The sequence below is a fragment of the Grampus griseus genome (assembly GCF_964374135.1).
Source record: "Grampus griseus genome assembly, chromosome: 8".
Taxonomy (NCBI): Eukaryota; Metazoa; Chordata; class Mammalia; order Artiodactyla; family Delphinidae; genus Grampus; species Grampus griseus.
The window spans coordinates 18793348-18804707 of record NC_139002.1 but is presented as its reverse complement, the minus strand read 5'-3'; the positions used below and the strand labels follow the sequence as shown (position 1 = coordinate 18804707).

Genomic DNA, 11360 nt, shown 5'->3' with positions numbered 1-11360 from the left:
TGGAAATATTCTGGAGTTACATAATGGTGATGGTTGCACAGCTCTGTGAATACACTAAAAACCATCAAAAGGTACACTCTGAAAAGGTGCATTTTATGGTATGTAGATAATCTCAATAAAGCTGTTATTTTAGAAAATGTTTTGAATGCCTACTCTGTACCAGGCACTGTACCAGACTCTGAGGCTACAGCAGATGCCTTCTGCCTTCATGTAGCTTAAAGTCTAGTGGAGATAAAGAATAGTAGCAAAAACCCAATATATACCTGTCAATTGTGTTAAGGAAATGTGCTATAAAGGAAATCAATCGAGTATAATGATGGAGAATAATGCTGATGTAGGACCTACCCAGATGGACTGCAGCTCAAGTGTAGTCTTACTTTCCCAGAACCAGGCACACAGTAGGTGCTTAACAGATACTAAACAGCAGTAGGGGGTGAGGCTGTGTGCCTTCCCTGCGGTCATCCCGGTAGGAGGTGATGAAGATCCTTTGAGACCCAGCCTGCCGTGGGCTCTGGGTGCCGTCATTGGGCTCACCTGTGTTCTCAGTCGCTCCTCTGTTCCTGCGTCTTTCTGATTCGGGTCCTGCGAATCCTGGGTGTGCTCTCAGTGTCTCCTCTCTCGCTGGTTGTTTTCCGGTGCCTTTATTGGGAGGCAGTGAGGGGATGTTATGGGTGGGGTGGGTGTTCTTTCAGGTGGGCAAGTGTGAATGTGGATCTGGAGGTGAGAAGTCTGGAGACTTCCGTCTTCTTCACGGGAAGGTAAGTCACTCAGCCTCATCTACAAAATGGGGACTGTACTCCCTTCTTCCCCAGACATGAGGCAGTTGAGATGACCCTCAGCAAACCCTTTCAGAGTCAGATGTGATCTATCAATGCATTAGCCTTATTATTATAAAACCTTCGTTGACTAGATTTTTTTTTTTTTTGCATTTTTCTAGAAGAAAAAAGAACCAGCAAAGAAGTGGCTATCTGGTGGGGTTTTGCCTTTTTCCTTTAACAAAATGACAGTGACTTTCACAATGTGATTGGATGTCCTTACAGGTTCATCAGTGTATCCTCTTATCTCGTGTTCGTAACTGATGTTCAGAATGATGGCTCTAAAGCTCAGAATCCTCATAGAAAAGTAGTTCAGTTTTCAGTGTGCTAAAGCAGAAAGAACGAGGCAATATACATTAAGAAGGTTTTCCGAAGGGTTTAATTCTGCAGGGGTTTCTTCTTAGGTCCTTAATAAACCTCAGTTATTTTCAGTAGTCTCTGAGGATCCAAGGCTGGTCTGTGGGATCTGAAGGTAGAGTTTTGGCTGCTTGGCTAAAGGGAGAACATGTCAAAATGAGCCTAGATAACTAGGAGACGATGTTTCCTGCCCACACCCAGGCAAAACAGGAAGATTAAGGAGGAATCTATAACTTTTTGAAAGGGTTTTCCCAGAAATTGGCTATGTGCGCTGGTTGAAAGCCTCATATGGGAGAGAGAGAGAAAGCAAAAATGCTCTTCCTCCGTAACCATAGTTCAATTCCCTTATAGGGCCTTTTAGGATCTGGAGAGAATATTTTGGATTTATTTTTGTTTCCCTTGGGCTGACATCATCAAGCATGCACCATGGTGCCCTGTTTAGGGTTTGGAAAAAGCTCTGAGAAGCTATAAATCTTAAGGCATTTTACTTCTTTTCCTCTTCCCTTTTCTAAAAGCACAACTTTTCTGGTTTCTTTAAAAAAAAAAAAAAAAAAGAAGAAGAAAGAAACTACAAAAGTGTGTATTGATCCCTTTCCCTCAGATCTTAACTGGCCAGGCTGTAATACCTTGCTTACATCTGCCAGGTTTTTGTGCAGTTTTGCAACATCTCCTTAATCCAGTGAGCATAAATAGAACATTTCAATCATATTTGGCTACTAGGAACTTCGCAGATAAGCACGCTAAGACCTTGTTGAAAGAGACAGTATGAGATTGTGTGTGATAAGATCATCCTATAGCCTGGTGCACAAATGAAAAACTTTTGTTCTTGGTGAAATTTGTTGTGAGAGATATTTCAAATAAATGACTTAGGAGAACTGGGTATTTTAAAACAACGGGCCGGTGACAGAAGAGCCCGAAGCCCAGGCCTCCTGGTACCGGGCAGCCACGGAGATCCTTCTCGGAGCAGTTGCTGCGGGGAGATTAGCATGGCCCTTTGTCATTTTTGACGTTGTATTTTAACACTCTCCGGCAGCCTTATCTGAAAGCACTGTACTTGGTGTGGTTATGGCCGCGGGATGCCATTGTCCTTCCTCATATTTTCAAGACTCAGGACAGCTCCTACCACCCTTCAGTGAGTTCCAGGTTGGCCTCCATCCCAGGCCAAGGCAGAATGGACCGCTTTCTTTCTAAGAACCCCAAGGAAATCTTCTCTTCCGGATAATAGGGACAACTGTTCTTTTTTTAAAAAAAAATTTATTTTACCGAAGTATAGTTGATTTACAACGTTGTGTTAATTTCTCCCATACAGCAAAGTGACTCAGTTATACATATATATACATTCTTTTTCATATTCTTTTCCATTATGATGTATCACAGGCTATTGCATATAGTTCCCTGTGCTATACAGTAGGACCTTGTTGTTTATCCATGCTCTATATAATAGTTTGCATCCGCTAATCCCAAACTCCCAGTCCATCCTCTCCCACTCCCCCCTCCCCCTTGGCCACCACCAGTCTGTTCTCTATGTCTGTAAATCTGTTTCTGTTTTGTAGATAAGTTCATTTGTGTCATATTTTAGATTCCACATATAAGTGATATCATGTGGTATTTGTTTTTCTCTTTCTGACTTACTTCACTTAGTATTACTTCACTTCTAAGTCCATCCATGTTGCTGCAAATGGCATTATTTCATTCTTTTCTATGTCTGAGTAGTATACCATTGTGTGTGTGTGTGTGTGTGTGTGTGTGTGTGTGTGTGTGTACATACACACACACACATCTTCTTTATCCATTCATCAGTTGATGGACATTTAGGTTGTTTCCATGTCTTGGCTATTGTGAATAGTGCTGCTATAAACATTGGGGTACATGTATCTTTTCAAATTATGGTTTTCTCTGGATATATGCCCAGGAGTGGGATTTGCTGGATCATGTGGTAATTGTATTTTTAGTTTTCTGAGGAACCTGCATACTGTTCCATAATGGCTGCACCACTTTACATTCCCACTAGCTGTGTAGGAGGGTTCCCTTTTCTCCACACCCTCTCCAGCATCTGTTATTTGTAGACTTTTTAATGACGGTCATTCTAACCAGTGTGAGGTCGTACCTCACTGTAGGTTTGATTTGCATTTCTCTAATAATTAGTGATGCTGAGCATTTTCCATGTGCCTGTTGGCCATCTGTAGGGACAGCTGTTCTCGTACTGGGGTGTGTGGTGGGGGGAGGGGGTGGGGTGTGTGTGTGTGTGTGTGTGTGTGTGTGTGTGTAGAGGCAGTGGGGGAGTTTTCAGCCTCTACATTTTCTCTCCTTGAATCCCCTTTCATGTTTGTTTGTTCATTCATTCAACAAAGATGCACTGAGTCCTTCCTGTGTTCTGGGCTCAATAACAGGGGCTGAGGGGGTGGGTCTGGCCTGGATCCTTCACGAAGGAGGGTCTAGTCTGGCTAGCACAGGCCCCTGTCAACGCCACAGCCTTCTGGTGTCATAAACATGATTGGAAAGGACCTAGGAAATCATCTAACTCAATTCTTGCATTGTTGCAAAGCTGCAGGGTGAACTCTAGAGAGGGTAAGTGGTTTGGCCAAGGTCATCCGGATGGTTCTGGCAGAGCTGGGCTGAGCACTGAGCCCCCCACCGCTAGTCCAGTGTTTCGGTCAGTCAGTATACCGCACTTCTCATCTACATTCTTGAGAAAACATGCCTCCTTTGGTATTCTCTCTCCTCCCTTTAAAAGGCTCTGAAACAACCAAATGGCCACCATCTTCCATGGCCCACAGGCCTGGATTCCCAGCAGAGGGACGCTCGGTGCAGGCCTGCCCCCCATTCAGCAGCATGGAAGGTGTTGACTAGCACTCTGTTAGTTCTTGGTTGCCTTTTTTAATCTGTTGTTTGAAATCCTTGCCTTTTATTGGTATATTTACTTTATGACATACATAAAGAGCTGTATTAAAAAATAAATTGTGTTGTAAAAGCATTCAGTAATGTTTATTAATATTGATTAGTCAGAGAGCAACGAACTCTATTGCTAGAAGGATAATTTGCAGTAATATCAGCTAAGCATTCGCAGCTTGTCAAATGACTGTCTAATCCAAACATTTAAAAAAAGTGGGTAAAAGGATAATTTCCCTTATTTATGCCTTGAGAAAATGAACGTGACCCATTTCCTAGCCAATATTAGAACTATTATTTTCTTTTTCTCCCTGGGGGTACCAGACCTCCTCTCTGAATTCAGGCAGTCTCAGGGCTGGATTTCAGCGTCAAGTATCCCTTTGTCTTGGGGTGCTTGGTGACTGCTTCGCTAGCGGTGGCCTCTCGTGGGTCTGCTCTGGCTGCGTGCATCTGTGCTGAGGGATTAGGAGGTGGAAATGGAGACTTGGTTCCTGTCCTCTAGGAACTTATAGTTCGGAAGAACTTATAAAGGGCTTAGTCCAGAATCAGGAACTTGATTCTCCAAGTAAGTACATAAGGAGAATGGTACTGGGTGTGATTGTTGACCCCCGGGGACTGATATATGTCACTCACCGTTGGCGGCATTAAGAGATGCTCCTTGAGAAGGTACCATGTCACCCTTAGAAGGTAGGGAACATTCCCTGAGCATCCCAGATGTCCTGTGGATGACCTGCTCTGGCTTAGGGTGGAGGCCTCTAGTGGAACAGGCTCTGTTCAGAGGATTCCTTCGCTACAAAAAGGCATGTGGAGAAAGTACAGGAGACTAGACCATGTATGGAAACACCTTGCAGTCTCCCTGGAAGTTGCTTTTGGGGGTAAATCCCTGGTAACCTAATGGCTTTTCATTCGTCTCTTCCTCTTAAAATTCAAGCCCAGAATGGGCAGAATTGACTATTTGGCCTTCCTCTTGTTATTCGAATTGAAGGTAAGTGGACATTGAAGGTACATTGTGAACTTAATGGTCTGGGGAAGAAGAGAGAGCCCGTTGCTGAAGTACATAAGCTTTTTCCTCTGTCAGTTGCGTTTCGACTCCGAGAGGTGAGCGAGGCCAGGTGAGGTTCTCTTACCACTGGGTTTAAGGGTTCTTTACTGCTTTGAAGACAGAGCATTGTCCGAGCCTGTGAAGGGATCCCCCTCATACAGTGCCCACATGGGAGGGAGACACGGTAGCATGTCAGGGTCAGCGGGCAGGTCCTGATCAAGAGCGGGGTGAGAGGTTTGCACGGGGCTGTGTTCCCATGGTAAGTAGAGAGCCTTGGAGAGTACTGATTCCCATGGGGCAGCAGGCTTTTGAGAAAGTAGGATCATTTAGACCATCTTTGGGAGCTGACTCACAGACTCTCCTGTCTTGTCCTTGTCTGTTCTGAGTACCCCTAGAATCACTGTATAGGTCAAGTTGACTGTCACAGGATCAGAAAGCAAAAGATCAAGCATTGGGGTGACTTCTGCATGTGGGGCAGCTCAGACCAAGTAGAGGGGGTGAGTTGGAAGGACCTTCAGAGCCGCTGGAGCTGGAATGTTGGTGGGGGCAGGGGATAGAGTCACTCAGGGTGAGAACAAAGAACACATTGTCTTATAAAGGCCCCTCCTTATAGGATGGCTTCCCCACCGCATCTTTCCTCGTGCAAAAGTGGGTAGTTCCCTCCGCTCACTTTCCCTCATAACAGATCCTAGTTTTCAGTGCTGGTGTGGTGTGCTCAGCAAAACTCGTACGGCAGGTACTTCCATCTCCCCAGGGGCACAGCGAAGAAGGGCAGCCCTTGGGTTATTGGAACAGAATTCCCTCTCTAGACTTTCTTACCTATTGGTCTGTTCTCACTGCCATTTGTCTCCAGGCAGAGAACTTGGGAAGAAATGGAACATTGGTGGTGCTGGGCCTTGAACCCCTCTCTCTCAGACAAGCAGCACTGCTGGCCCTTCTAGACTTCTCCCCTTAGTCTTTGGCTGTGTGGGATACAGGAAGGCCTAGCTTCTCTTGCAGGGTGTAGTACAGAGGGCGCCCCTTAGGGAACAGCTGTTGTAGTCAGCTGTCCCTGGAGGCTGAGGGTGGGGGAGGATGGAGTCTGGCGTGAGTCTCTCCCTGCTGCCACTTTTTCTGCTGTTGTCGTCTAGCGGGCTGAGGAGACGAAGACTTACCCCGAGGGTGAGGTTGGTCTGAAGCTCTGCGGCTATGAGGTTGCCGTTGGCCTTCCTTGTGTGGACTTCGGGGACACAGGATGAGGTTGGAGGCTGCCCATGAAGCTCCTGTGCTTGGACTAGTGTTCAGATGAGAGGAGGATGCCTGGACCCCACCTCAGATGGAGGAATTTCTTTAGCAGCATTGAGCAGTCACTTCTCAACTAGGCCCTATAAATAAAAGGAAAGATAAACACGGCTTCTGCTACTATATAGTTACAGTCTGGAGCAGATGAGTTTTTATGAACTTTCAGCCTCACAGCAGCACGAAAGTGGTTTGAATGAGTGTGGAGCTTGCTAGCTTGGTTTTACTAGTGAGAGTTGTGTGGTTGAGAATCAGTGAGAAGGAATGTGTCCTTCCCTCCAGTTACTTGTTAAAAGGTTCGTATTTGCTTACCTCTGTTTTCCCATAATGATTCAGTTCTCTTGAGACAATAGCTAGAAACCCGTTAGAGGTTATTTTTTTCTTTGTCTTTTTGGACAAAATTGAAAACCTGTTACCTTCAGGAGTTTACCCAGTGGGCCAGGTGTGGTCGTAGTTGGGGAGCACCTGAGCCTGCTCCCCAAGAGCGGGTGGTGGGGCCCTGAAGCCTGTGGGGAATGGACGTTCCTCTGAGTCCAGCATGGAGTTGCTTGGGCCATCTAGAACTGTGTTTCAAAACAGTGTTCAACACTGTTGCTTCTCAGAGAAGAGAGTGTGAAAACCAAGGCAGCATATGTAGAAAGGTGCAAAGATGTCCCCAGCTGTCCTCCTTTCCTGTGTTATCGTGGAGGCTGATGACCTCAGATGACCATGAGTAGTTTGACCTTGTGAAAAGGCAGGGCCGGCCTGGGAAAATATGAGTGTGTGTGGAGAGGAAGAAGGAGGCGGATGGAATTTCCATGTTCATCAGAACGCTTGCAGCGGCATAGTGTGGCGGCAGAGGTGGTAAGGGTTGGGGTCCAGGGTGATGGACCCTGAGATCCTGCAGTTTGTACTTTCACTCTGGAAACCAGTTGCGATTCTGTTTCCACATTGGCCATTCCTCAGCCCGTGCCATAGAAGGTCTGTTGGTGGTCCTTGCATGCACTCAGATTCTTCTCTGCCATTTCCCTTTGCTTTGGATTAGAAGTCTCTACCTCTTCACATCCACCCCTTGGTGTCTGAACAATAATGACAGGGGTGGGTGAACCGGCACTGGCTCAGTTGAGCTCCAGGCCTGGGAGGTGTTCCCTTTTTCTCTTCTGAACTTCGTGTTCTTTGCCCTGGTCCCTCCGCCAGTGAGGCAGGACCTTCATCCTCGAACTACATGTGGGATCACTTGGACGCCATGCTCGCCTCTGGGAACCCGTGCAGGGCACTGAGTTAGTGGGTCAGGTGCAAGGCAGTCTCCTTACCCCAAGGATTGGGCAGGAGAGGACACCCATGTCTCTGAAGGCTGCGAGATGCATGGCAGCAGAATGGTTCCAAAGAAAGGCTGGTCATCAGTTCTGGAAGTTTCTTTCCCTGAAATATCACAGGTGAGTAAAGGAGGGAAGTCAGGTCCTCTGGATTAGAAGGTTTTAAAATGAGTAGATATCTGAGAATGGGTGTCAGTTTTTTCCTTGGGCTGTCCTAGCCTGACTGCCCTGGTGTCATGAGACATCACACAGTGGAACGTGGCTCAGAGAGATAATAGTGCCCCTCAGAGGAATTCCTTGGAGGCTGGGTAAAAGGACATGGGTAAGACTTTGGAATAATAAAGTTTTGACACCATGAGAAACCATCACTTTACAGGTGAAAAAATGCAGACAGATCGTGAAAAAATGCAGACAGATCGTGATAGCATGGTTTGTCTAAGGTCACAAAGCAAGTTAATGGCCAAGTTAGGACAAAAATCCAGGTCTTCTGGCTGCTCAACTGGCATCCTTCCCCGAATCCTGCTCCCTCTGTAGTAGAGGGCAAGAGTGCATCACCTTACACACCACGCCAATCCAGTTGATCAAGAAGGCCACTAACACCAGTTGCCAGGCAAATCCGTTTGCACCAAACAAAACAAAACAAAACAACAGTAGAGTTACCCAGATGAGAGACTTGATCTGAAACCTGCAGGGAGAAGAGATGGGAGCCCAAGAGCCAGGGTGGGGATGCTCATCCTGGTGGTGACTGCTGAAACCTGAGGCCTGGCCACTCCAGTGCCCTTTGGGAAAACAAATCTGAGTGTGTGTTTGTCCTCGTCTTCCTCCTGACGGCCACCCCAGAGGTGGGCACCCCTGGAGAGCATTAGTGAAGGGACTTCCCTGGGGGTCCAGTGGTTGAGGCTCCGCGCTCCCAGTGCAGGGGGCCCAGGTTTGATCCCTGGTCAGGGAACTAGATCCTGCGTGCCGCAACTGAAAGATCCTGCCTGCTGCAACAAAGATCCCACATTCTGCAGCGAAGACCGAGCGCAGCCAAATAAATAAATATTTCATATAAAAAAAGCATGAGTGAAGAAAAAGTTGGAGATAAATAAGACTGGAACCCACATGCTGCCGTCCACCTGACCTGACCATGAACTTGTGTACGAGGGTCACCTGTGGAACCACTTGTGAATAGAGCTTTTGCTGCTCCACGGAACAGCTCTTAGGAAAGCAAACCTTTGTCATGCCCAGGCAAGTGACAGGCGTACTCAGCTCCAGCGTGTGCACATGCATGCGTGCACACACACACAAACATGTCTGGGTACATATTTTAAACCGTGCTTTGCCCAGAATGCTAGTAGGACATGTCCCAGTGCCCAGCATTGTGAAATATGTTTAGAGCTGAGAATGTTCAGTGAAAATGTTCTGTACCGTTACTATTTCTCAACTGGGTTGGATCAGCCTTGGCCGGGGGTCAGATAACATGGGGGTGGGGTGCACGACAGTGTCATAGATGAGGGTGTGTGTGCACTTGTGATTGAGAAATCATTTGTTGTCTTTGGCAAAGGGGTAAAGGGAAAGCAAGCAAACACGACTGTGATTGAGAAAGAGTTCTGTGAAGGGGCCTGGGCTCGATCACTGTCAGAAGTTGCACACAGTGGACCCCTACGCTGTCTTCAAGCCGCTAGACTGCCACCCATACTCATCCCGGGGCCCACAGGGTATTGACGCACCTCTGGGTTCTTGTGGGATTTGGAAGGTGCTGGCAGTGGGTGGCTTGGTTTAGTTCTGTGATCTGGACAGCAGATCCGGGCACCACTGGCTTGAGTGTATAATCCTCCCCTTCCCTACCTGCATTCATCTAATATCAGTACCGGCAGCCCTCCAGCCTTTGACTGTGGTCCTAACACATCAACATCCTGACTGCAATGGGCTGTTGGCTCTAAGGGTGCCCACCTGCCGGCCCCATCGCCCTCAGCTCCTGCCTCTGGCTGCCACTGCCTGTCCCCTTCCTCAGGGCTGAGGCCCCTGGGGAGGCGGCAGGCAAGGCGCAGAGACAGGGTGGGGTGGATCCTGTATCCGGCAGAGGCATGGACAGGCCTGAGAACAGGAGTGTGAGTGGGAGGAAAGGCAGAGCTCTGGGCCAGATGGCCCCCTGGCCAGCCCGCGACCCAGACTGTCCCAGCACCTCCCCACTAGCCGCCTGCTTCCCTGCCTCTGACCAGCTCTGTTGCTGGCTCCTGACTGCGTGGGGTCTGGTGGGAAAGGCCCCAGGCTGGGAGTTGGGGTCGGAAGAGGGTTGCAGCCTGGGCCTGTGACCAGGGGTTACCAGGGCCTCTGTCTTCCTGGGGTGGTCATGGGTGCCAGGTTCACCTCACAGAATAAACGAGATAACGTACATGGAAGTTCTTTGGAAAGCCGAAACCGACGACTGCCACCTTCTCTTTATAGAGTGATGTTACCTGGTTTCTTCAAACCTTTCTTTCTGCCAGGGCTCATCCTCTGGCCAGACGTAGAGGGAAAACACTTTGACAGCTGGGCCTTTGGGGAAGGTTTTGTGTGTTGGAGAGTGACTGGCGTTTTGAGAACCTCTGGATGCCCCGAGAGAGGGGCATCTTTTGTCCACGAAGGCATCAGTTCACTAATAAGCTGCGACGTGCCAGTCGCTGTGTGGGAGCTGGGCTATGAGAGAGAGCAGGTACGGGGCAGCCCTCCCGGGTCAGCGGTCTCTTGGGGGAGCTGGGTATATGCACAACGCAGCACAGTGAGGGCCGTGCTGCGAGTGAAGTAAGCAGAGGCGCCTCTGCCTCCACGTGTGGTTTGTGCTAGTTCGTGAGGGTTATGTCTGTCTAACTGGCCTGGTGCTTCCTCTTTCCTCTCTCCACAATTGAATCTGATTTTTCTTCTTGGTCTACGTGCCAGTGGATGAAGAAGTAGGAAGTGCCCTATCCTTCTAGCCCTTGGACAAGACCGGGAATAGATGCTTCCCTGGCAGCCTTCCATGGGAAAGGGGGCTTCCGGCTCTCGTGGATCCAGGGATATGTCTCCGTCAGCACCCATCTGCAGCTCCCCTGCTCTCCATCTCCCTTCCTCTTGCTCACCTGCCGCAGGCATGGCTGCCAAGCCCCCAGGTAGGGGTGGGCCTGCTTTCTGTCCAGCCACAGCAGCAGCAACCTGTCTTTTCCTTTCCCCTACAGGAAGCTGCACAGTGGGATGAAGACGTACGGGTGTGAGCTCTGCGGAAAGCGGTTCCTGGATAGTTTGCGACTGAGAATGCACTTACTGGCTCATTCAGGTAGGCGAGGATGCCCTGACTGGCCTGTTGGAGCACGGGCACCCACCTCCTGCCCACTTTCACCCCCAACCCAGAGCATGGCTATCCCCACTGCCAGCCGGGCCTTGGTCCACCTCGTCCTGTGGATGCTCTGTCCAGGCTCCTGGAGCAAAAAGTCCATCCTGACCATGTGACCGTCTGGATGAGCCCATCGTCCTGCTCTCCTGGGCTTCCTGGGGCTCTGTTGGTACCCAGCGCCCTGTGTGATCCACCTTCCAGAGTAGACCGCAGTTTCATTAGCAGAACGGTTGTGGAATTAGGTTCTCGCTGTCTAATGAATCTGGCTATTGGGTTCACTAATTATACAGGAGCCTTTAATTAAATAGATATAGAAAGGTTGGAACACAAAGCCAGTTCCAGCGTGCTGGCTT

At 48.6% G+C, this 11360-nt stretch overlaps 1 protein-coding gene across 3 annotated transcripts in view; it reads left to right on the top strand.

Annotated features, from left to right (window-relative positions):
- The window catches only part of ZBTB16 (zinc finger and BTB domain containing 16), a 189798-nt gene that overhangs the window by 81775 nt on the left and 96663 nt on the right, over positions 1 to 11360 (top strand). For all 3 annotated transcript variants that reach the window (XM_082659197.1, XM_082659196.1, XM_082659198.1), the window contains exon 3: positions 10853 to 10950. In XM_082659197.1, the coding sequence (XP_082515323.1) occupies positions 10853 to 10950 (98 nt within the window). The remainder of the gene's footprint in view (positions 1 to 10852; positions 10951 to 11360) is intronic.